Here is a 27,352-nt window from a genome sequence, read left to right on the forward strand (position 1 = left end):
ACTATTGAGAGCTACATGAACCACGTGACTGTGCTGCGGCGAGATCAAAGCGTGTCGCAACTCTTTTCAACAGCGCTGGCACATGCGTAAATGGACCAATCTTAAAACAGCCAGCGGAATCAACTCAACCAATAGGATACTTCACATGGTGGGTTGTGCCATGAAGCTAATTTCCTGGTTTTGATTTTTTTTTTTATTGTACCCACATTCAGATAAATCCTGCCCCCTATGTTTGTATTGGCTAACAGTCGAGAAAGCTGGGCGTCATATAGGTTTCCTGTGCTCCGATTGGCTAACTACTTTGTGATTCTGAACATCGCTCCAACCGGTAAAGCGATCATGCTAGGCCTGCAGGCTTGTACATTTCAAGACCGGCAGGAAGGTCGAAAGTAGAGCGAGAGGTTAGACATTTGTTTGAGCAGGTTTATGACTGGTTTGCTTGACTAGACAAGACACTCACCTCGGAGAGCTATCTCGGGGGGAGTAACGCGAGTATTGTGTCGTGTCGGGCCCTAAACACTTTAGTTTGTTTTTAAGCCGCGGTTAAGGAGCAGTGATCATGGCGTTGGTAGGACTGAGAGCCTCCTATCACAGGGTTCTGGGCCAGATCGAGCATTTTCTGCCTGCCAAACTGAGACCTATTTACAACCACCCTGCAGGTAACACAAGAGCTGTTCGTGTGCTGAGTTTTCATGTCTTCCTCGCCGCATTGTGTGTTTGTTTACCGGCCAGTTTAACCGCTTTTTTTTAACCTGCTAACACAATTGCAACTTCCGGAAGTATATCTAAGCTGGAGCTGAAAGTTGAGTTAGAAACTGAAGAAGAGAGGTTCTATACAACCCAGATCTCGAGCAGTATGATTATGACCCCAGAGTCTCTGGTGACTGGGTTGCTATGTGAACAGCTAATGAACAAGAGCTAGCTTGAATTAGGTGAAATGGAAACGACCTTGGTGCCTTTACCTTGCGTCAGTTAAGTAAATCAGCCGTTCAGTGGCTTTGGGAAAACGTATAATCTTATAATAACCTAATATTTCTTAGTTTTCAGTATAGTTGTTACGGGAGGTGTGGATTCGAGTCAACTTGTACTCAATAATACATTCAGTGGCGTTAAGACTTGTTCTCACCTCGGGGTAATACTGCTATTACTGCCATGTAAGAGACATTACGTCTAAATATTCAAGACTGCAGCTCATTTAATAAATGCAAATATGAAATAAATGGCGCCCCTGTTGTAGACCATCTTATTCTCAGACTATGGCTCTGTCGGAGTGCTGACGTGTTTACTCTCATTGCATGATGTTGGATGTTAGCCGTGCACTAATTTAATTCCCTAGAATAAATATTGCAGTATTTATGCACTAATGTCGACTGACCAAAACTCAACAACGTTTGAGATGTTCCTCCTTGTATTAGTTCACAGAAAAATATCAACAGTTCAGCGTGTAGAAACATGAAACTCCTAATCAAAGCGTCACTGGTAGTATAGAGTTGTCTTTTGACTAGCTTCTTATGAAAGAAAGTAATGCTGTTATAGCCTTGAGGATCAGATGAAAACACTGTCAGAGACACTGTATGTACCAAGCTTTAGAAAAATGAGAAAAGAGACAAGCCAGAGCAAGTATAAGGTCATCTTAAGTACTAGACTAGTATTTCTCGGTCCTGGTAATCAAGCTCCCTTGCATTACAGAATTCTTTGTCTAGTTCTAACACACCCATTTGAACCAAAGGGAAGGTAACAAAGCATTAAAAGGTGTCCTGTATGTATGCCTGGTTGGGTATGGTGTATTCATCTTCTGTACTACAGTGCCTTCCAGAGGTATTGGCATGCATTAAAAAAAGAGCAAAAATATAAAACATTATAAAATTAATATTATGATTAATAATGCAAGTTTTCAATAAAAAAACAAGAGACTGTATCTTTCATGTAACAACCTCAATTCTCTCTCTCTCTCTCTCTCTCTATCTATCTATCTATCTATCTATCTATCTATCTATATATATATATATATATATATATATATATATATATATATATATATATATATAATATAATATAATATAATATAATATAATATAATTATATAAAATCTCATCTCACAAACTATATTTGTGCCAAAATTACTCACAAACTCCAGTCATATTTGAAATAAATTCAAACAAATTATCATTTTGGGGGGGGGTTTGGATTTTATTTATTTATTTATTTATTTGCTTTCAGTCCCCAGAAACTCTGTTGCTGCATTTAACCATGTCCTGTTCTATAAATATAAATGAGGTTACACGTGTAAAATATTTATGCCATGCATTACCTTGAAGAACACCAAAGAACTTTAAAAACAAGAGAGTCTGATAATTTTATTGTTTGCCCAATATCATGACAGCACCAGATGTCTTGTGTTAGCACATTGTTCATAGGTCCTTTATTGTTATTCTTTATATAGCATTGTCAATTAGGGATGCACTGAATGTTCGGCATATGTCTAGGACAATTAATCAATTAATCATTTGTTGTGGGCCCATCCACTTTTTTGCACTCTTGTCAATGTACTTTTTTGTTGTAGGCTGCAGAGTGTTACATTCTTTCAGCAGTCTGTTATAGGCCTAACATACATTCTTTGAACCCCCTATTCAAGGGGGGTTCAAAGATGACCACAAAAAAATATTTTTATTTTACTAATTTATTTATTTAAAGTTATATTGTGCCTTGTTGGTAGCCTATGCCTGCTGGAATGAAAAAAAATGTTCAGTGTTAAATAAATATTTTGAAATTGTAGTTTTTGTAATTGATTTTTTTTTTCTTTGAAAAGCAAGACAAAATAGTAAAAAGCGCATTTTGACTATTGAATTTATGCAATGGTGAAAATGGAAAAACGTGAAAAAATGTGAAAAAACGCATTCCGCCTTCGGAAATGAATTTTCATTTCGGTGCATCCCTATTGTCAATGTTTGTAGCAAAGATTTATCAACATGTTCCACTGGCCTTAGTCTGATGGCAGTAAACATTCTGTTCATTGTGTAATTACACTGCATACAATGAGCACTGTAAGCATGAATTTATTAAATGTCTCTCTCTTTAGGTCCCAAGACGGTTTTCTTCTGGGCACCAATGTTTAAATGGGTACGGGCCATATTTCTTGATACAACTAATGTAGCTCTTTATGTTGATTGTATTTTATGGCTGTTCCATTAGTGATAAAAAATGAATGCTTAGAAAGAGCTGAGGATTTACATCAGAATGTTCATTTTCATCGTGCTCTGTTTCCTCCCAGAGCCTGGTGATAGCTGGTTTAGCAGACATGACCAGACCAGCTGAAAAACTCAGCGCATCGCAGTCTGCAGTGCTGACAGCTACAGGTGCATGATTTTCTCACTAAACAGGATGTTGATTGACAGATTTTCAATTAAATTAAATCATCTGATATCCTGAAATACCTGTTTAAGAATATGTCTCCCAATCTTTCACCTGTGTTTGTAGGTCTTATCTGGTCCAGGTATTCACTGGTTATTATACCAAAGAACTGGAATCTGTTTGCTGTCAACTTCTTTGTTGGATGTGCAGGTGGATCTCAGCTCTTCAGAATATGGAAGTGAGTTTGGTTTACTGGAAATCTACTGCCTTCTTTTTTTTTTTTTTTTAATAGTAACAGTCTTATCAATAATCCCTGGTTTGTAATCAGTGCACCCATTATTTGAAGTACTTGTTGTAGAAGGAGCATGCTCTTTCTGAACATACACAACTTCTATGGGTGCAGAATATGTAAAGAATAACAATAACTGTGCAGAATATGTAAAGAATAACACATGCCAGATCACTTCATGATGGCAGTGGCAATCTGCTTCACGCCCTGCCTGCCGTATCACACCACCCCAGCATGGATGCTTTTCATAACACTGGATGATCCGGAGGGTGTTATTCTGCTTAAACCAGCGCTTATTGCCAACAATTAAATTTAACTTATTACTGAACGACATGTACACTTATAGTTAAGTTGATTGTTGTGGAATATCTCTCTCTCTCTCTCTCTCTCTCTCTCTCTCTTTGTCATTTTATTGTGAAATTGGAAACCTTATACTCTTCTTTCCTGAAGATCTTTCCATGCTGGGAAACTTTGCAAAGCACCATGACTGTTACAAAGTGCTTATAGCTGAGACTCCTTCCATAAATGTTAATTAAATATCTCCTTTAAAAAAAAAAAAGGAGATTTTGTTAATCCATTTATTATTAGTCTTAAATTATGTTGGTCATCTGCCATACAAGTCCCTGTATGAGCTGTTACTATAGAGGTTCTAATGTATTAGAATGCGCATTAATATTAACCTATCGTTCATGCTCCTGACGGAACTTCTGTCCGAGCTGTGCTGGTGCTCAAAAAACATGCACACCCCCTGACCAATCAGATTTGAGAATTTAAACCCTCTGTGGTATAAGCAAAATTAACAAAGTTAGCACAGTGTGTTAGATTGTAAATTACTCAAGAATCTGTAGTTTGCAATGTGCGGAATCAAAGCAAATATTGATGAATAATCCTCATACAATTGTAATGTTACTGATATGCAATTCAGTGTTTATATACTGCACTATATCGACTATGCATCAATGCAGTAAATAAACACAACAGCTTGTTTGCAGGTACTAAGTATATACAGTAAACTGTAGAACTTATTTTGTCAATATCAACCTGTTTCTCCAGGTTCAACCAAGAAAAGAAAGCAAAGAAGACTGCAGAGGCTTAATACTGCTAACACATAAGTGCCATATGATGGACTGAAAAGGAATCCAGGCTAAGTTATTCCTCAGAAAACTATGGCCACCTTTTTTAGTGTGTTACATTTTAATCATTTAGTGTAATCCATTGTTATTTAGTAAACTCTAAATGCTCTCATGAAACAAATGTCATTGACGCACAATATATACAATATTAATACAGATAAGCAGTTTTCTATATAGTAGTAAGTTCTATAAGGGAAAGAGTTGCTGTTCCTAATACTTTAGAAATTCAATCTTGGTACTTCCTCTAGACTATTTATTAATTAATACAATGCAAGGAATAGGTCAAAATAAATTGGAATTCTTGGGGAAAGTTTGTATAGCAGTTGTACACATTAAAAATGTTTGTTTTAATTTGTAAGTCATATAAGAAATAAATTTGTTAGTACTGATGCATTTCATCATCCACAATGAGTAGAATTGTCAAACTGAGTTCAATTTTGAGTTAGAAATAAAACCACATTAAAGTCAACATATTCCTAAAGCACAGTGTACTTCTTTTATAGTTGCTTTTATAGCTTATTCTGAAGCAGTATTACTAGTGAAACATTTTTAAAGATACCACTATAAAAATCGAATAAAGGAATTTTTTCCTTCAACTTGTAAAAAGAAATACTGAAAAGCAAATGTATACAACAATTTTGCATTTTGAATGTCATTTACGTTAATTCCTGTGTTCCTGTTTTGAAGCAGTATAATCAGCTCCATATTCTTCATCCATCAAACCATAGAGAAGGTGTATAACACATGTTTAGATTCAAAATAAGTTGGCTGAAAAGACATTTTGATCCTGAAGTATTTAAAATCAGGATGTCTAAGAGCAGTAGCGTTGTCTGATAAATAAATAAATAATTTAGAAGTATTTATATGAACTAAACAACACTTTCATGTAAAATACCTTTCTTATCCATCAATTAGGGGAACCCCAAAGAGTTTAACACAAAAGATAGATACAAATGGATACTGAGCTGGTTTTGGGGGAAAAGGTGTTCCATTTCAGAAACCAAGCTGAGTAAGTCTAGGTTTAGTTACTATGGGCAACTTATGCTGTGAAGCTAACCTGCTTGTATTGAGCCTAAGAAATTGGCACTCGACAGATGTCAGAACGGTCATGCCTTTTTCCTAAATAATTCAGTAGATATCACTAGCATCTACTCACAGTTCTACATTGATTCGAGGTGGTAAGCTATTGTTTGTGGTAAGCAACTGATAACTGCTTTTCTCCCATGTATGTATAGAACAAATGTGTAACAGTGAAAGCCATCCCTTGATCAAATTGTAGATTAGAGCAGAGCAAAACACAAGCTTAATCACACCAATTTGTAAATTATCTAATTACTGTCAAATGATCTGTGACGCACACGTTCTGTTGCAACTGTAGAGCTGGACAGAGTTGTAATGTTTAATCTCGAACTCTAAATTGGAAATGTAAACAATTGAAGCAATAATAATAATAATAGTAATAGTGTCAAATGCTGTGACAGTTTTCCATAGATACAGTCTACAATACTCGTTATGTAACTTTTTTTTTTATTTGCTTCTTGAAATGGACTTTTTGAACTTAAACGAAGTGACAATCAATGACATGCTTAAGCACAAAAGTAGTGACAGCAAGATGAAGCTTCATGAATCATTACAGCTAACTGTTTAAAAAAAAAAGTTTTTTTTTATTTATTTATTTATTTTTTTTAAGCTTCAAGTGTCCAATACAGGCCTCTAGTGGTCAAAAAGAGTCCTGTATCATGCATAACTTTTTAGATTGTAAATTTCAATTTACTTTAGATCTCAATCTGCCTAATTTTTTATTTGTAACAATGCCTGTAGTTGACCTTTCTGTAATATCAACTATGCAAAACTAATTCCAAGCTTTAATTATGTCATATTGATTATTGTAATGCTTTCTTTTTTGGGCTACCAGATTAAACCTTCAAGTTTCAACAAATTTCAAGAGACTAGTTGATCAGCTCATATCACACATCATCTTGAAATCTCCTGTCCACTGGTAACAGAATGCTTGCAGTAAGATACAATATTGCATAAGATACAATAGAAAATAAAAGCCTTTTTTATTTTCGTAAATGATGTTACTTTGTGTTAGGTGTGTGTAAAGTGAGGCACTATACACAGTTGCCCCAAAAAGTATTCGGACACTTAAGTCACTCTTCTAAATTTCCCTGCAAAAGAAAATATGTCAAAGACAGTGGAATTTATTTTAAAGAATGGTATACAAAGCAAACTTTATAAGTTGGCGCTCTCTCTCTCATTCATATATAAAAATAAATTACACACACACAGAGAAAAGTATTTGGACACTAAAAAGTAATTTCATTAAAGATCACAGTAACTGTATTTGAGTATTTAGTTTACCATTCTTTGTTTCACAGAATGTCTGGGCATAGTGTCAGCCAGTTTCTGTAACAGTTGCATTAGACAGTGCAGTTTTAGTTAATCTCAATTCTAGGGCTTTAAGCTATGAGTACATTTCAAAAAGGAACTGGAGATAATACAGGCATTTCCCAGCCAACTACAAGTTGAACTATGACATTCGTTCATATCGCTCGTGCTGCAATACTTGACTTTTCCAGTCAAAACCAGTCTTGCCATTCTTTGTGGACCGCTCTCATCAATAAGGCGTTTATGTTCGCAGAGCTGCAGCTCATTGGATGTTTTGTCTTTATTGATGTTGATGTGAACATTACTTAAAATTGCTGTTGTGGAGCTGCACAATTTTGTGCATTGTACTGCTGCCACATGATTGGCTGAATAGATAATTGCATGAAGGAGCAGGTGTACAGGTATTCCTAATAAAGTGCTCAGTGAGTGAATAGCATTCATTCATCTTCAGTAACAACTTTATCCTGGTCAAGATTGGGGTGGATCCAGAGCCTTTGCTGGAAACACTTCACAAAGCCAAATTCAAGCCACTTCAGTTAGTACCTAAAGTAAAACTAGGTGCTAGCACCAGGAGCGGAGCAAAGGTTTTGTCTTGGGAGGGAATGTGCGAGAAATGTTCAGGGCCCCCTTATTATTAGCATCTTAATTATTAATAATAAAAAAGTGGCAGTATGTGCAACTTCATATGAATGGACACATGTAGCCTATCTATTCAACAGTCTGGATCGGCAAAACAATGTAGGCTAGGCTTAGGTAGCCTACTGTGTTCAGCAATCTTTCAAATCACACACATAGTACACACAAACGGTCAGTATCGTGGGTTTATTGTTTTTGTAAACAATACATTCCATTTAGGGTCAAAATAGTTCACAAGAAACACTAAAGGCGTTCAGCAAAGGTCTACATTAGACCAAAACACAACAGTGCAGTATTACCAACTACAAACAAACAGGTAACTTAAAAACCCATTGACCGCTCCAACCTGTTGTTATCCGACCTAAACAATCAATCAGACAGTTTGATTAAGAAAAACGAGCAACTAAATAAACTCATTAAACACGTTCAAACAGGGGAAAGTTTTTTCAAGTGAGAACAATGCATTACTGAAGCAGGTTATAGACTACACAACAAATGCCATTTAGACTATTTAAAGCTTCATCTTCCTCGCCTTTTCTTTGGCAAATCTGGCAACTTCCTTGTCAGTGTCAATTTCCCCTTCAACGCAAAGGAGTGCTAAATTTGATCGCTGCGACTCACTCATGCTTGACCGGAAGTAACTTTTGGTGAAAGGAAATGACGCATTTGTAAACAAATTGTAACACACAATTTAGTAGCCTGCGAGCTAATGGTTTTTTTGGTTTTTTTTAAAAAAAAAAAAACAATTTAGTAATAAAATTATTTGGAATGGACATTTGATCTATACGGAGCCCCCGTAGTTTCCGAATCTGAGGGCACGGTTTACACATGGCTGTATTTTTTTTTTTATTAAATGAGACTTGGGGGCTCCGTTGATCTATGTTCTGCTCATAAAAAAGAAAATACATTTACAAAAAAATCTTCGCGATCAGTAGGGGCCTCCCCTAGAAGGTGGGCCCAGGGTTGTTCGTGCCTCAGATCCCCCAAAACTCCGCCAATGGAAAGGTCAGTAAGAGATGTGTATTTAAATCTCTTATTTAATATCACAATTGGAAACAGAGCAAATTCATAAACCTCAAATCATAAAATAAGTAATGAAATAAAAATAACAAGTGAAGTAATTTGCTTCAAGTTACCTCAAATTGTTCAGATTCCATTCAAGTATCAATTGCACAATCATTAAGCAACAGTTCAGTGAAAACTTTACTGACAAAAACACATATGTTTGTGTGAATTTGGCATTAGCAATATTAAATATGTTTTCAAGCCTGTGCCATTCATACAAAACTACTCTATGCTATGCACACTTCCATCTGATGTAAGCAGATAACGAACGTTAACTGTTTAACTAATGGCTTTTGTGCCTTGATCTAACAGGATAGTAAGCTGGCTAGGTCTGATTTACCCAAATCTAATTATCTAGATAGTTTGATCGATTATCCAAGCTACTGTATAAAACAACAGCGTTTTGAAGGCTCCATGAAGTAAACGCTTTTCATCACTTCAGTTTGGAACAACCCTACAAACGATGCCCCTCGCACCCGGTTCATCACTCCGGAATGGAACACAACAGGAAAGAAAACACACAACTACTGAATCCTTCCGCCGATGAATCGATTCACACGAGTCGGTTAATAGAATCGTTTGAAAGACCGATTCTTTGGAGAGTTTTACCCATCACTGTGTCGTATTAAAATAAACGGTAAGGCGACCGGTATAATAATGTAACCATACTGGAAATAATCACAGCCAACAGCGACAATGCCTGCCATCATGGGAGCCATTTGCTCAGACTGGGAGATTGGAGACAACACGCCAGGTAGGAACAAATCATGTCTCCGTTTGGCTGATTAAGATCACAAAAGGCCACGTATTTTAGAGTATCTTCTCCAAAGCTCTGTTCCCTGAATCGTTTGAAAAACTTCTCTGTCTTCTCTGGTGGAGATGCAGGCGAAAATCGCGGCTCCTTTTGGCTGGATATTTACGTCAGTTCGGAGTAACGGAAAAGGATCCGTTCAGACACCGAAATGACGCTAGCGCGGTGTCCTTGTCGGATTACAGCAGAGAAAAATCATCTCACACACTGCCCTAATGTGGAAGCGTGAAACGGAGCTTCTCTATATAATTATGGGCAGGTCGTGTTGACCGTTACTGAGCCTGCTTATTGTAGATTTGCACCTCATGATCGGTTGCTGACATGGCGGAAGTAAATGTGCATGGCAAATAGTAGCCTCAGTGCATTTTGCAAAGTGTAACTTTCATATATTCTAGATTCATTACACATAAAGTGAAATATTCCAAGTCTTTTTTTTATCTTGATGATTACGGGTTACAGTTTATGGGGAGTATCTCAAAATATTAGAATAAATAATTTATAGTACAGAAATGTCGACCCGAGAAGAGCTCTAATCAACTAATTAACTCAAAACACCTGCAAAGGTATCCTGAGCCTTTAATCTCTCAGTCTGGTTCAGTACACACAACCACAATCATGGGGAAGATGAAAGTACATTTTGCATTTCATTTGGGAATCAAGGTCTCAGAGTCTGGAGGAATAGTGGAGAGACACAGAATCCAAGTTGCTTGAAGTCCAGTGTGAAGTTTCCAGAGTCAGTGATGATTTGGGGTGCCATGTCATCTGCTGGTGTTGGTCCACTGTGTTTTCTCGAGTCGAGAGTCAATGCAGCGTCTACCAGGACATTTTAGAGCACTTCATGCTTCCATCTGTTGACAAGCTTTATGGAGATGCTGATTTCCTTTTCCAGCAGGACCTGGCACCTGCCCACAGTGCCAAAACTACTAGTAACTTTTTTGCTGACTGCGGTATTACTGTGCTTGATTGCCAATCAACTCGCCTGACCTGAACCCCATAGAGAATCTATGAGAGACACCAGACCCAACAATACAGACGAGATGAAGGCCACTATCAAACCAACGTGGGCTTCCATAACACCTCAGCAGTGCCACAGGCTGATTGCCTCCTCCATGCCACGCCGCATTGATGCAGTAATTCGTGCAAAAGGAGCCCCGACCAAGTATTGAGTACATAAATTAACATACTTTTCAGAAGGTTGACATTTTTGTATTATAAATTCTTTATTTTAATATTTTGAGATACTGCATTTTTGATTTCTCTGAGCTGTAAGCCGTAATCATCAAGATTAAAACAAAAAAAGGCTTGAAATATTTAACTTTGTGTAATGAATCTAGAATATATGAAAGTTACACTTTTAGAATTAAATTACTGGGGTGAAAAATAAACTTTTCCATGATATTCACATTTTTTGAGATACACCTGTAGGATAACGTTTGATTTGAATGAGCTAAGGAGAACAGTTGTTTGACTGTTGGACATTCTCCAGACATTCTGCAATAAAGATCTGTTTGTTAACAATAACTAAAATGTACACAAAAGTTCTGTGATGAGTGAAACATAAGGAGAAATGTAAATCATACACAGTTAAGCACTTGAAACATTTGACTTGTGAAAATAGATTATAGTTAGGATTTCCTATATATTGCGTTATATGACCTCTAGAAGATCAAGCTATAGGTTAGATATAGAAGCATCTTATTTCGAGATACATCAATTTGCAGCAGGTTTAGGACAAAAGTTTTACGTTTATTCATTTAGCAGATGCTTTTACACAAAGTGACTTACAAATGAGAAAATACAAGCTTTACTCGAACACCACCTAGCCTGGAGGGTGTAACAGAATGAGGTGATCTTACAGCTCCAGGATGTCTTGCATTTACATCAGCATTTTTTATTTGTTTAGTCTCTTAATCCAGTGGTTCTCAAACTGGGGGCCATGGCCTCCTAGGCGGGAATTCTACAGTCTGTATGTTCTTAGGCTAGTTTTAGGAAACTAATCACATGATTCCATATTTTTTGCTGCCTGGTTATACAGTTCATATAACCATTTATGCGTCAGTCTGCGTTGACATGGATTTTAAATAGGAAACCTTTTAAATATATGCATAATTTATTATCCCATTTTAATAGTTAATATATCATGACCACTATAGTATTTAACAGCTGTCAATGGATTTATAAAGATATTTTTACATTTATAGACCTACATTCCCCTCCAATAAAGGCTAATTCATTTGTTTAGATGAGACATATGACTCTTGAAAATGAGAAATAAACTCTGATGCAGGTGTGGCCCTCTTATGTTGTATATTTATTGTGTTTTTCTTCCTGTCAGGTTGTAATAGTTCTTTTTGGGGTTCGCTGATGGCTAACTGGTGCTGTGTCCTGTAATGATGAGAATGGCATCCAGCCATGGAGAGACACATGCCCAGATTTGTGACTGCCTTTTTTCTCTTGGCACTATCAGGGTTTATAATACTCATCTGCAACATCACATCTCTGGAGGTGAGTAAAGCTGTTTCAATGTCACACATGTTCACACAGGCAGCTCTTTACCAGTGGAAGTGGATGCTAAGTTCCTTTTATGTCAGAGAATTCAGGTATCTTCTATGCTTCACAAGGAGATGACAACAAACGTATCTACATATGAATCTGTACATTGAATGAATGTTTCTGGTATGGGCCATATTTCCGGATAACCTTATCTCTTTTACAGAATCACTTTACTTAAATGGGATTCCTTTGCAAAGAGTATCCTATTTATGCATGGAAGAAAAACATAACGTTTTTAGCTAGATGTATTGAATCAATAACTCCCCTGCTGTGATTGTGATGTTACATTTTTGCATTTTATGTCATTATACAGCAAATGTAATTCCAAATATTCTGCATTTGCTGGTGAGTTAATATAAATTATGGTATATTTTTATAATTGTCAAATACTGAGGTACAATTTCTAATTTGTATTGCAGATCCTTAAAGCTAATATTAAAATACATGCACAGATTCATGATTGTAAATGTCACAGGAAATATTTTTTGTGAAATTTTCCCAAAATAGCAGAGGACACATTCATGTATAAATTCTAATTTACAAATAACTAGAGCTATTAAGCCTTGATTTGTGACTACTGCTTTGATTGTACATGCAAATTCAAATGTCCCTTATTTCTCTGCTCTCAGAAGTTGAGTGGACAGGTTATAGCTACCTTCTACCAAATACAGAATAGCATCCACTCAGCGTTGAATCCCCCTGGAATCTTGTGGCCACTAGAGTTAAACCACACATACTGTGCACACTTTGGCCAGGAGCCCACAGCAGAAGAGGCAAAAGAAGAGAGATATCTGCTCAATTCCATTGCATGGCCAGGCCCCTTGGTGCAAGGCTTGCCTGTGGAGCTTAGCAGTGACCCTTCAAAGAGCTACTTTGTGATTCAGGGCCCAGCAGAGCAACGCATAGGTGGTCAGCTTGTGGTTAACGTTCATGTGCAGAACTTCCTGGGTCTGCCTAAGAAGCATGGTGGAGATTTCCTTATAGCTCGGTTACATTCGCCTGAACTCGGCGCTGGCGTTGCAGGGCAGGTGCACGATCATCATGATGGCAACTATACAGTGCTGTTCCCACTGTTGTGGTCTGGTGTAGTGTGGGTGGAAATCACCATGGTGCATCCAAGTGAGGCAGTGGTGGTGCTCAAGAGGTTGCAAGAGGAGCAACCCAACCGGGTGTTTTTTAAAAGCCTGTTCCGCTCTGGCTTCTTGTCAGAGACCACTGTGTGCAACCTGTGCCTGCCAGTCAACCAGCAACCACTCTGCAACTACACCGACCCTGAAACCAGAGAGCCCTGGTACTGCTACAAACCCAAAATGCTAGGCTGTGACACACGAATAAATCATTCTAAAGGGGGCTACAAGAAGAACCTCATTACTGAATATGAAGCACAATTCTTCCAGAGGTGAGATGGTAACTGGGGTCTGTTTGGACAGATCTTTTTAAATAGAGTACTGTGCAAAAGTCTTAGGCACATGTAAAGAAATGCTGTAATGCAAATGTGCCTTTAAAAATATTGAAATAAAAAAAATTCTATATATACTATTTAAAAACAGTAATATTTAAGGAATATCGCACAAGAGTGTGTTGTTATACTGAATATTGGCACAGCTGTCATTCGGCCGTAGGCATGAGGCCACAGGCCAAGCTCTGCAGGTAATCACAACCGTGCTGATATTCAGTATAACCGCATGATTGCATGTCAGTTTTTTCATGTCCAGTAAATTGATTGGACGAGTAGCATTACGAGTGCGCATATATTTACTATAAGCACACTGGGATATTTCACTGTTAGTATCACACTACTCTTCTGTGTTCCCCCCATAAAATTTCAATTCTAGCGATAGTTTGAAACTATTACTATAATAGAGTTAGAAACATCATCAACGGACATAAAAAATGATACGTTTTTCATGAATATAACTTTTGACTTAAAATATCAAAGCCCGTCAGATGAAGATGAAAAGAAAGAAGGGAAGCCAGTTTCACCACGAGCACCTTTAATGGGAATGTAGAAATCGGTGTGAGCTAGCTAGCCAGCTGATGGGCTATAAAGTGAGTCCTTCTTTAGGATCTATTTCTTCTAGCAGAGCCATATTGTGTCTGAAATGTCAGTTACTCTATGAATTTCTTGTTTATGAAACTGTTGTATTAAAGCAGCATCACACTCGCAATCGTGTGGTTAAACTGAGTATCGGCACCTGCGGCCTCCTGCCTGCTGCCAAATCACAGCCATGCCAACATTCAGTATAACTGCACTCTTGCTTGTGTGATGTTGCTTAATTATAAACAGTAATAAACTAAACAGTAACTGGTGTGACAACCCTTTGCTTTTTAAAAATGCACTTTGTGCAGTATAAGAAAATTAGCTGGTAAATTTTTCTAAGCACCTTCCAGATCCTGCCTCGGTTCTGCTTGAGACTTTGACTGTCGCACTTTGCTCTCTGACGGCCTTTAGTTTTTATTATGTTTTCAGCTTGTCCGTAGTTGAACGTTTGTAGGATTTATATAAACTTATCATTGTAACCAGCAGATAAACTGATTAGATTTAGGAATTGATTCAAACATGGTCTACGTAACAGCAAGGTCAAAAGTTTTTCTTTAGTAGCTTCCTTCATGTTTGAGGTCTAATTTAGGGGTAGTTCATGCATACAAGTTAGTCAAAAGAAGGACTAGGCTTGGTGGTAGAGGTAGCCCTGTCAGCACTGTTGGCATTGAGTCTGACTTCTAAATCACTGAAAAGGGCTTTATTATGTAATGTTACTTTCTTCACTGACATACAAACATTTTTTCTGTAATTGTTTTTTTTTTTTTCTTTTCCCACCTTGGGCGGGGGGGGCTGCGGGGTGTTTGAGGGGGAAAAAATTCTCTGACTCAAAAATTAAGAAGTCATAAAAATAACATCTATGATAAAACTTGTTTTAACATTTTTAAACAAAAAATAAAATAAGACTTTTGCACATTACTGTAGCCTTTTTATAGTTTGCTTTAATTAATCTGTTATTAAAGAAAATTGGAAAATAGAATTTCAGCTCAAAAAAAATATCCTGAGAATTTTGTATGATTGTATTTTTCTTACCCTAAAAGAATAATAAAATCATGCTATGAAACAAAATAATTATCCAATTGCTTTGGAGACGATTATGTATGTTTTATGTTTTGTTTCAGTGATGTAAATATCAAAGTTCCTATACATGCATCAGGGATGGACAATGTGACTGTATTACCTGCAGAAAAAGGTAAGTTTTTTTTTTTATATATTAAATTTGTTTGCTCATAAAGCATTCATTTAAAATTCAACCCACACAGTATTATGTTACTAATGGTTTTGTATATTAGAAAATATAGGTGAATACCAAGCTATAATGCAGGAATCATGCTTTCTGTAAGCCAAGGTACAGTCATCAATTCTTGTACCTGTTGTCTCGCCATTCTTCATCTCGCCCTGAATTGATTGCTCAAGTCTACAGCAATTAAACCAACTGTGATGGAACTTATTGAAACTATACTTCTGGTAGTGGGACAGTTAGGCCCAGACACGGTGTTTCTCTGCAGACTGGTTTTTGGCTGGTACCAGGTATGGTTAGTGCAGTTGTCGCTGCCGGGTGTGTGCAAACCTACAGAACCTGACTGATACCTGACCTACAGAAGATACCCCCTACAGAGCCTGTCCTTAATGGACAATGTCTGTATTTGATCAGTCGGCTCTGTTGACTTTGTCACAGAGATACAACCTTCAGTTCTGCCAGCAGCCCCCAACTTTTTCAGGGCTCCTGGACTTGTTAATTTTAGATCAAATATTCCACTATGTTCTAACAGGCTTATTACCTCTTGGACAAAGTTGTAATTGAGAGGGTAGATCCCACTGTCCAAAACAATGGGTTCTAATATATTTGTTCATATATTTGTACATTATATATGCTCATATATTTGTTATTTCAGAAAAGGACAGAGGTTTTTCATCCGACTCTACATTTCAGAGGAATTCGCTAAATTCACTTAAAGACCATATCATTCCATATGTTGAAACTGAAAGTTTTTTTCTGCGGTGTAGCCACAGGTTCGTGGCAGTGGATCTGTGCTATGCATATTTTCATGTCTATATTGCTCTGGAACACAAACATTATTAAGCTTGAATAAAAAATTTGGGCAGGTGTGGTTTTCGGCTCCTGCTAAGGATGTTTGAGTTGTTAAATGCAGCTGCAGCAGTAGTTCCCATTAGGGCTGCTGGAGTTAAGAAACCTTCAGAAATGGGCCTACTGCTAAACCCCAAATACCACAAATCCAAACATGTTCTCATTTCAATGAATAGGGGCACAAGCCCTAACTCTGGACTGGCAAAGCTCATCTTCAAGGCTCAGGGAGCATTACATCATAGGAGAGAATTAATGATTGCAGATGTTTCAGTCCTTGGCTGGGGAGGATTGTGGTGCCACAGACTCACAGGAGTCACATGGTTCCCTAGTGTGAGAATGGAAAAAAATCAGTCAATTGAAAATGTGGGAAGCCTATCTATCCTTCAGATTCTTCTTACCAGTTCTGAGACAGCACTCCATTTTTGTACGCTCAGACAATGTTGTGTTGGTTAAATATATCATCTACTAGAGTTACATGAGAGTGGATGGTGAATGGCATCTACTCCCAGACATGTCACAGATCTGGGAGAAGTTTAGGAAGGCACAAGTAGACCTCTAATCCAATGCTACAATAACTCAGTCTGTTAAGCCAACATCCACTGGCCCATACATGACCTCAGTGCATAATGTGACTGCAATGTGTTTCCACCATTGCCATTTATTAAGCCAACACTACACAAAATTTAGCAATCAGGCCACAGATTCCTGCTCGTGGCACTGAAGTGAATAGCAGGGTGCCAGTTTCCCCCTCTGCAAGATCTGTTATCTAAATCAGATGGGACTTGGGCAAAAGTGTGAGTGCTGCATACTTAAGCCCATCTTGCATACACTGGTGGGCAGAAACTGGTCTGAGGCTGTTTTTCAGGGTCTGGGCTAGGGTTTAGTGAAGGCTAATATTAAAGCTACAGCATACAGGTACATTTTAGGCAATTGTATGCTTTCAGCATTGTGGCAACAGTTTGGGGAAGACCCTTTCATGTTCCAGCATGACTCTGACCTGTGCAGAAAGGGAGGTCGATAAAAACATGTTTTGGTGTTTGTTTGGTGTGGGGGAACTCCAGTAACCCACACAGAGCCCTGACCTTAGCCCTTCTGAACAAAAAATACATTGTATTTTAGTACAACAGTTTTAACCCAGTGCAGTCAAAATGCAGTAGCTTCATTATTTGTGTTTTACTGTTGAAATTTTCTAAAACTGTTGATGCATTTTTTTCCCCTTTATTTTACAAAGATAAAAATCTGGGCCTTCATTTATCAGCACTGCATAGAAAAGATCCTAAATTAGCTGTGTAATTAACACCTCAGTTAAGAGTTAGTTATAAGAGCCCTTTACACACACAAGTCAAACATTGAAATCTCCCTTACACACAATCATATTCTCTGATGCCGTATCAAACACCTTCACACAGTCATACTGCTCTCTCACAAACTACCAACCCTCTAACCTTTGATAGTATGAGAGAAACTTTGAGTGTGTGTGTGTGTGAGAGAGAGTTTTAGTTCATGAGAGAGAGACTTTGATAGAGCGTAAGAAAGATTTTGAGTGTGTGAGAGTTTGATGTTCATAGTTTCTGATTGGCTTAGAGAATCCAGTGCCATTTTCTCTCCTGCACTGGGCCCCTCCCCCAATCCTCAGTCAGATGGGATGCAAATCAATGGCAAAATGAGACCATGCAATGAAGTAAGCCAAGCAATCTGTATTTTGAACAATTTTCAGAATTCGCCAGAGACCAATATATTGAACGCTCTCTGTCTGAAGTAGGGGTAACTGAATATGAACGCATTATTCAGATTGAACAGTTAAAGCATACTAAACAAATACAAATACCTGAACTGTACATAGATTATTCTGGGTGTTTTTAAAGGATTCAGACTAGGTGTGTGCATCAGAATCCTGCAGGACAAACAAAGTTTAGTTGTGCAAGCACAAGGTTTTTACTTTAACTGTGCAACAGTAAAGAACAGCTTGCAAAAGCTCGTGAGGAGGGTTGCCAGAAGAATGTTTTTTTTTTTTGTTTTTTTTTACATTGCTCAGATATGCATTTTTCTGTCAGTGTATTACAACTTTATTCCAGAAAGATTGCAACATTTTTTTTGTCACGAACTAGTCATCAACTCTGACCAAAAAAAATTAAGATAATCAAACTTGAATATCATACGCAGGTGTGTAAGTGTAAGAAATGAATCTTAATTGCCACTAATCATCTGCATTTCACTGCTCATTTAAATGCAGACATGCCCACAATTAACCATATATGGTATGTAGGCATCACTTCAAAAGGTACTTAAAAAGGATTCCCTTACCCTAAGCACAAATGTACATAAACATAGTTATCTATGTTTATGTATAAAGTTTGTACACTCAAATTACATACAGATTAATGAATATGCACTGTTGATAAATGAGGTCCTGTGAGCAAATTAAAGTTGTATATAGTGGTATGATGAACAGTTTTTACACCCCCCTTCCCCTCCCCCTCCCCCTCAAAGGACAAGCCAAGGTAAAATATAATTACAATGTTGCTGGCTACTACTTTCACAATTCCTGGAGGCCTTTGAGTGGTGCCATCATCCAGCAGTTCAATGACTCCTCAAGCATAACACGTTGTCTTAGAGGGAAGGTCATGTACATGTTTGGAGATTCCACTGTGCGACAGTGGTTTGAATACCTCACTGCTTTTGTTCCTGGTAAGAGCAGGTTTATAAACTATTAATTTCATTTTGTGAGTTACAGTGGCCCCAAAAAGTATTTGGACACTTAAGGCACATTTTATGAATGTATGAATTCACTGCATTAGAAAACGACCTATCAAATCAAGTGGATATCTTTTTTTTAAAAGATACGACAAGCACACTTTTTAAACAAAACATTTTCTAAAAAAATTCATTACGATTAAAAATATTAAAATTATACATGTGCTGTTTAAAATTAGACAAAACATATTTGGACACTTAAACCTATTCTGATTGTCACAGGTAAGCCATAATTAATGTGATGAACTACAGTGCACCACATGTTTACTCTGCTAATAATATTAAAGGTCATTGATGTATACACCAATGAGACAAAACATTATGACCACCTGCCTTATATGTTGGTCTTCCACATGCCAGAAAAATAACTATCATGTTCCTTACACTGTTCCTGAATAATGTGTGCTGCGGCAGGGCGCATTATCCTGTTGAAAAAGACCACTGCCATCAGGTAATTTCATTGCCATGAAGAGGTGCACCTGGTCAGTAAGAATGTTTAGGTAGGTGTCACATAACAAATTGATTTCCTAATGAATGCCTGGATCTAGGGTTTCCCAGCACAGCATTACAGAGATGCTGGCTATAATGATTTAGCACTTGTCAAAGTCACTGTGGTCTTCACTTCTGCGCAATTCTCCCACATCCAACAAGTATACTATGAGAAGCAAATGTTCACTTACTGTTTACACTACAGCACGGTTTAATACTTGATTCTGATTGGTTGACCGACATATGCATTTATTTTTCAGTTAATGCACAGCTAAAGTATTTCCAGGCATTACTGCATTACAGTTCCATACAATTACAGTTCCATATCACTTTGTGGTGTGTATTATTTATCTAAAAATTCAATGGCCCGTCATCAGTTATTCCTTACCCAATATTATCCCAGACCTTGGCATGCACTGTTATGAGATAATCAGTGTTATTCACGTCATCTGTGAGTGGTCATAAGGTTTGGGCTCATCAGTGTACATCTACTGATGCAGTTGTGGCTTAATGGTTAAGGTTGGGTTACTGATCAGAAGATCAGGGGTTTAAGCCCCAGCACCATGAAGCTGCCGCTGTTGGGCCCTTGAGCAAGGCCCTTAACCCTCTCTGCTCCAGCGGCACCATATCATGCCTGACCCTATACTCTGTCCCCAGCTTTCTAACAAGCTGGGATACGCAAAGAAAATAATTTCACTGTGCTGTAATGTATATGTGACAAATAAAGGCTTCTTCTGTAGATTACATTAGAACCAGCTGGTTAAAAATATTTGCAAAAATGACCAATTTTTTTTTAATTATTATTATAATTTTTTTTTAAGCTTTGACAAAAGGTCTAGCGTCATCTGTTTGCACAAAGAAGGCCACTCTAGTCACCAGGTCAGAAAAAAAAACCCTTAAATCTTACTTCCTCCACAGTTGGATATTTAAAAAAAAAAAAAAAAAAAGGTGAACAAGGAATGACGTGAATGAAAGAAAATATACAGGTATTATTGTGAGTAGCAGATTGTCAGGGCTCTAGTGTGGATTAACTGAAATGTTTCTAATCTAACTAGCGATTAATTTCATAATTGATTAATCTATAAAAAAAAATAATAATAACCACATAACTTTCAATACCATTTTTTCATTTTTTATTTATTTTATCATGGTGTACAATTCACAAACTGAGTGTTACAAATATAAACTTCAGACTAAACTTGTATATAAACATATTTATATAAAGTTTATATTATTTAATAGTATTTATGCATTTTTTTATGGGTGCATAAAAAAGCACTGATAAACTACAGTACTACATTAATAATAAAAATCTCACTTTCACTGCACCTCATGGTTTCTGTTCCTCACTGCATTGTTTGACTTATGTTTACTTTGATTGTACCCTTTTAATTTGACATTATAGATCTTACTTGCACTCCCACTGTTTATCACCATGTCTACACTTCGAGTGAGGAGCAATGTGGCCTCGTTACTAATAAATCGCTCCCGTTATATTAAACAACAGAATTTACACTGCAAGTGCACTAATACAGCATATAATGACAGTAAACTTGAATTAAACTAAATCTTTTAAGCAACTTGCACCAGTTTCTCCTGCCCCTTGCACACAGTGGACTATTTTGGATATAAACACAAGTTAGTGCTTTTCTGCTAAAGCTAGTGGCATCGCATTACATGTGTTTGACGTCATGTGCCATCAACTAGGAAGCGGCAATACTTGCGGTTATTAAAAAAATTCTCCATTTGTACAGAAGCCCTAAGCTAATGTTACTTCACCAGAAGTAAAAAGCTAATGTTATAAATGAACTACACCTTATAACACATGACTTCACCGTCACCACTGCTACGCTTCTGACAACTCTTTTGATATTTATTAAAAACACAACTGGAAAATAGTATAAACTGATAAATCTACAAGTTGGAAAGTTTGAGTTGGAATAGTTTGCAAGAGCGTGAGTATGAACACGACGAGGGTGTAGTAGATGAGTTTTCCTGTTCGGCGTAATGAGATTTAATGTCCCTGACAAACTCTGTAGTACCATTTAGCCACGTGTTAGCAACCGTCTTTTTCAAGACACATAAAAGCTTAACAAAATCACGAGTGGGGTATTACTGATGTATTTTATGTCATGGTATAAAAACGTGAACATATATCTTGAGAGTGTGTTAACCACAGACCTTATTTCAGGCATTTAACCAAAAACCCATTCAAAAAACGCATTGACTTCGGGGCAATAGATGTCGAGTGCACAGAAAAAATTAAGTCGAGATCATGAGAAAACAACTTTTGTTATGTCGAGATCACGAGAAAATTAAGTCGAGATCATTAATACTGTATGGTCGCTTAGGGCTTCCATACATTTGAGACTATACTACACTTAGAGTAGAGTGGATAATGTAAGTGTATAATATGTCATTTGTGACACAACATTAGTATTTACAAATTTGGCTGACTTCCTGCCCAGATGCTGAAGAAGAGTTTTCGTGAAACAAAGGATGGCAAACTAAATACTAAAACACTGTAACTAAAACAGACTATTGAGTGTCCAAATACTTTTTTGTGTCAAATTATGACCAGCCAATCTATTATTTTTATATTTCTAATCATAGTATTTTTTTTGTGAAATGTTTTGCTTGAAAAGTGTTTTTGGTATCTTTCTTAAATTAAATGCCACTTGGTTTGATGTGTTGTTTTCTAATGCAGTGAAATGCATACTTTTGAAAGTCTGGTTTAAGTGTCCAAATACTTTTTGGGCCACTGTACCTTGGTCATTTTTTCATTTTATACATTTTTCTTCTGTCATACCTGTATCCTGCAGAACTGAAGGAGTTCAATCTTCACAGCCCTAAGAATGTGGGACCATTCATGGCTGTGGACAGCAGAAACAACATTCTAGTGAGCTACCGCTGCCATGGGCCGCCCATCCGCTTCACCTCAGTGCTTTCCTCTGAACTGCGCTATGTAGCAAATGAGCTAGACAGGATCAAGGGTGGGCCAGACACAGTGGTTCTGGTGAGTGTGTGGTCTCACTTCAGCACCTTCCCTATTGAAGTATATATACGGCGCCTACGGCACATCCGCAGGGCCGTGGTGCGGCTGCTGAACCGTGCGCCAGCAACCCTGGTGGTGATTCGCACTGCCAACCTGCAGAAGCTTGACCCGGAGAGTAGTCTATTCAACAGTGACTGGTTCTCTCTGCAGATTGATGCTGTTCTGCATGCAATGTTCAGAGGACTCAATGTGAAGCTGCTGGATGCCTGGGAGATGACGCTGGCCCACCACCTACCCCATCTTCTACATCCACCTCCCACCATCATCAAAAATATGATGGACCTGATCCTCTCTTATGTCTGTCCAGTTGGGAGAAAAAAGATGAGTCATTTGTAAGAGGAGACTAAAATATAATAAGCATAGGTGAGGGTCTGACTCTTAAGCATTTGCCACAATTCACAGTTGACTCATTGAATGACTAATTCCACACCAATGTGATTAAATCTTTGTTTATATATATGTCTAGAGAGTCAACTGTCTCTGTGGCCTTATCTAATGCTGTTCTTGTACAACCCCAAGTCTGAAAAAGTTGGGACAGTATGGAAAATGCTAATAAAAACAAAGAGGCATGATTTGTAAATGCATGAAGCGCAAACAGATGAAGACAAAGGTATTTGATGATTTACCTAATCAACTGAATAGTTTTTTGAAGATAAATGTTTATTTTGAAATTGATGCACGCAACACGTTCCAAAAAAGTTGGGACGGGCAATTTAGGACTAATGGTGATGTGAAACAGGTGAGGCAATCATCTAATCATAGTATACAAGGAGCCTTCAAAAAAGGCCTGGTCCTTCAAGAGCAAGGATGGGTCGAGGCTCACCAATCTGCCAACTGATGCGTCAGTGAATAATCCAACACTTTGAGAACAACATTCCACAAAGACAAATCGGTAGGATTTGGGGCATTTCTATGGAGTTAAATTTGTGCCAAAACTAAACAAAAATGTAACATTTCGCAAACAATCTGTTTTGCAAAGGAAAACTCAGCACTCAAACAGAAAGCGATTTTATCACAAATGCATCAGTTTAATTTTCTCACAAATGTGTAGGCTTGATTTTCTCACAAATGCAGCCAAGCAACTTCCTCTTTCAAACCAACAGATGGTGCTATCGGTCAATTTGCACTAGTCTTCTGAGAGAAGCATTACAACATGCATTAAATTACACCACAATAGAGTGCAGTAAATAGTGTTTTTTATTAAATCCTGAAATAAGGTCTGTGATAATCACAAGCTCAAAGTATTTTCATGTTTTATCCTACGACAATAACAAGTTTATGCTCAAATTATCCCCGTTTCAAACCTCAATTACCCCAAGAGGAAATTTTTATTGGAGGTCTCTTATTGATAGATTCGGTGGAGGAAAAGTTGGTTGTTGCCATATAAGTATTGCATCCCAAATAAAATTAAGGAAGTTCATTTTAGAATCCTGCACAAAATCTACCCATGCAATGCACTATTATCAAGATATTGTGATGTAACTGATACATGTACTTTTTGTAATAGTAAGCGTGAAAACCTGAATCATTTGTTCTTTTCATTTAAAGTGTCTTCATTTTTTTTTGCTAATTGAGTAATTACTGTTTGTCTAAAGTTAATTGAAGTTACAATTTAAGCATAAACAAAGTTATTTATTATTTTGAAAACAAAAACAAGGTGCTAGAAGCTAGGTTGAATTTCTTTATTCTTGGGCAAAATTTTACTGTCACAAGCAAAGATTTCTTAAAAAATTACCAAGGTTTGTGCAATTTTTATCTGAAATGGAGTATTTCATTTAATCCTTGAGGTGACTTGATAACAAAAGATGTGCATCTGTGAGGGCACCATTAATGCAGAAAGATATGTACACATTTTGGAGCAACATATGCTGCCATCCAGAGCAGGACAATGCCAAAGTACATTCTGCCCGGATTACAAACACATGATTGTATAAGCAGAGAGTGAGGGTGCTAGCATGGCCTGCCGGCAGTCCTGACCTGTCTCTGGTTGAGAATACGTGGCGCATTATGAAACCCAAAATAAGGTAATGAAGGCCTTGTACAGTTTCGCAGCTGATGAAATGCATAATGGATGAATGGGGAAAAATTCCACTTGCTAAACTTAACCAACTGGTGTCTTCAGCACCCAAACGCTTAATAAAGGTTATTAAAAGAAAAGGTGATGTTACACAGCCACAAACAGTCAATTGTCCCAACTTTTCTGGAGTGTGTTGCAGTCATCAGATTTGAAATGAGTGTATATTTTCCAAAATAAATTAAATTCACAAAGTAAAACATCAAATAAAGTGTTTTCAATATAGTACAAGGTGAACTGAATTTTCAAATGATTCTTGTCTGGGTTTTTGTGCATTTTCCATACTGTCACAACTTTTTCAGAATTGGGGTTGTATGTGTGTTATGGAAAAATTTGCTTTATATCAGAAGTTGAAGCAGAGTATTTTCTACTATTTTAGAATAATATTTAAGACATTATGACATAACATATGGACTTATGCAGTGACCAAGTAGTATTAAGTAAATCCATTTTAAATTCAGTATTCCTGATGATGCACACTCTTAATATCATCTCAGTCAGCTTCATGAGGGAGCTTCCCACAGGAGGCCTTTAGTAATGATCCCAAATAGACTGAGGACTTGTTTCTAAGTAATTAAAACAATCTAAATAAAAACTGCTTGCTTGGGGACAGTGTAAAATATTATATCCTAATAATCTCTGCAGAATCACACACACAAAGCAGATATGTACACACACCAACCACCAAGTAGTGCTGTGATGGTGGCCATGACAAATGCACCACGCAAGTGGAGTTAATGTTAATGGTTAATTTTTCTGCTTGAGTGGGAACTATGACAAGTACAAAGTAAAAGTGATTGAGCGCAGCAAAATCCAGTCATTGCAACAACAAAACACAACCCAACAAGGCTGTATTGAGTTGTTTCACAGACAAAAGTGCACGTTTTGTTATGAAACAATGTCCGAGCCTCATAAAAAACAATTTGTATTTGGGTTTTTATTTAATGTAAACCTTTAAAAGTATATATATTATTATTGTTATATAGATGGATATATCTATCTATCTATCTATCTATCTATCTATCTATCTATCTATCTATCTATCTATCTATATATATATATATATATATATATATATATATATATATATATATAGTGATAAAATCCCCCCTTTCAAAACACAAAGCACTCTTTTTCAAAATATAAAGAGCACAACAACAGCCACTGACTAAGCAATTTATGTCCATTTCATCTAATTACCTTACAAAATGAAATGATCCACAAAACAAACATTTCTCAGAAGCTGCTTGCATTACAAAAAAAAGTAGTGCAAAATCAGAGGAAAAATGTAGCATTGGTACTGGGTGTAAAGTTTGCATACACAAATATGATCAAAAATAAAGAAAACTTAAGCATCATCTTGTCACTCATAAGGATTTGGCCACAAAACCTAATCTACAACACTAGTTATGTTCTCCCTGGCCAAACAGCAGGGTCTTGTTAAAACTAAGTGGATAATTATGGTGAATTGAGTTTTAACAGGTGAGGCATGGTTTCATTCATTAGTACACTCAGTTCTGATTGTTGATTCCAGTGGTTAGTAAAATGAGACCGTTGTGTTCCCAATGAGATGTCCATAGTGCCTTGAGAAGTGCGTATTGAATTTTGCTAAATGAATGCAGCAGAACTGCAAACTATGTTGAATCAACGAGAATGAGTTTACATTTGTGAAGGAATATTGTGTGATTATGGGATGTTAGCATAATGAATCAATTATTTGGTCTGTTCATTCAATTATAGTGTGTATCCAAATGAGAAAAACTGTAACCGCAATTAACAGAGAGGGCAGGGTGTTGTGAGTTGAGCACAAAGCAGTAAATCAAGCATGCTGAGAAACTTGCACAAATGTACATGAATGGGCAGGCAAACAACTCAAAAGCTGACCCAAACTCAGCTATGCAGAATACCTGCGCGACCCACTGGGTAAAGTTAATGTCACACATACAGCAACAAAGCAACCACAGACCATCCATTTTCAGAGAGCTGGCCACTTCTAGCAACATGAGTGAGAGTGACTTGATGTGGGCGTGTCCAGCGCATTCAGGCTATGGGGAGGTCACGTGATGAGCGAACGACTAAAACCCGAAGACTCAAGAGGTGAAATAATCAGTTCTGTTTCCAGGGAACAGACGTGACAAATGTGAAGAAGAACGACTCGGATCGGGAGGTGAGGTGAACTAACAGACTGCATAGCCTGAAGACCCAGCTAAGCTATTAATGAATCATTTCTGTTTCTCATAATCCGGCCTTGGTTGCATTAGCCTATAGTTTATTTTTTATTCCAAATGTGATCAACATTTGCATAAGTACTAGATGTGTTGGGAATTTTAACATGTAATATTTTAATTATATTCTGCTGAAATTAATTAAATGACTTGGAAAAAGATTCGTTCATTTTGCTGAATTAATTAATTTTATTTTATTTATTTATTTATGGGGGGGGGGGGGGGGGGGTGTCTTAGTGGCGGCAGGTCCTGATTTTGTACAGTGAGCCTCATTCCTGGGTCAACAAGGGTGGTGCTTAAGGTAAAATTGTTCAACCAGTGAGAGTAAGCATGTGTTTTGCACCAGTTTTAAGTTAGCGTTAGTAATTATTTAATTGTGAAATTTAAATCGGTACA

At 37.2% G+C, this 27,352-nt stretch overlaps 2 protein-coding genes across 5 annotated transcripts; both read left to right on the plus strand.

Annotated features, from left to right (window-relative positions):
* The first annotated feature begins 268 nt into the window (after positions 1-268).
* mpc2b (mitochondrial pyruvate carrier 2b) lies at positions 269-6,712 on the plus strand. The gene is made up of 5 exons (NM_001200223.2): positions 269-659; positions 3,080-3,120; positions 3,272-3,356; positions 3,478-3,589; positions 4,694-6,712. The coding sequence occupies exons 1-5, from the start codon at positions 560-562 to the stop codon at positions 4,734-4,736; spliced, it is 381 nt and encodes a 126-aa protein (NP_001187152.2). The 5' UTR covers positions 269-559; the 3' UTR covers positions 4,737-6,712.
* A 1,953-nt stretch (positions 6,713-8,665) lies between these two features.
* nxpe3 (neurexophilin and PC-esterase domain family, member 3) lies at positions 8,666-27,117 on the plus strand. Of its 4 annotated transcripts, none has more exons than XM_047156085.2 (7): positions 9,197-9,619; positions 12,012-12,181; positions 12,859-13,628; positions 15,392-15,462; positions 18,850-19,047; positions 22,425-23,020; positions 26,854-27,117. In XM_047156085.2, exons 2-6 carry the CDS (start codon positions 12,089-12,091, stop codon positions 22,991-22,993), a joined length of 1,701 nt encoding a protein of 566 aa, XP_047012041.1. In that variant the 5' UTR covers positions 9,197-9,619; positions 12,012-12,088; the 3' UTR covers positions 22,994-23,020; positions 26,854-27,117. The 4 variants fall into 4 exon arrangements, with proteins under 4 accessions (XP_053536962.1, XP_047012041.1, XP_017325988.1 ...); XM_017470501.3 differs by lacking the exon at positions 26,854-27,117 and having other exon boundaries at positions 9,204-9,619; positions 22,425-22,618; positions 22,808-23,236; XM_053680987.1 differs by lacking the exons at positions 9,197-9,619; positions 26,854-27,117 and adding an exon at positions 8,666-8,805 and having other exon boundaries at positions 22,425-23,236.
* The last annotated feature ends 235 nt before the right edge of the window (positions 27,118-27,352 follow it).

The sequence above is a fragment of the Ictalurus punctatus genome, chromosome 6 (genome assembly GCF_001660625.3).
Source record: "Ictalurus punctatus breed USDA103 chromosome 6, Coco_2.0, whole genome shotgun sequence".
Taxonomy (NCBI): domain Eukaryota; kingdom Metazoa; phylum Chordata; class Actinopteri; order Siluriformes; family Ictaluridae; genus Ictalurus; species Ictalurus punctatus.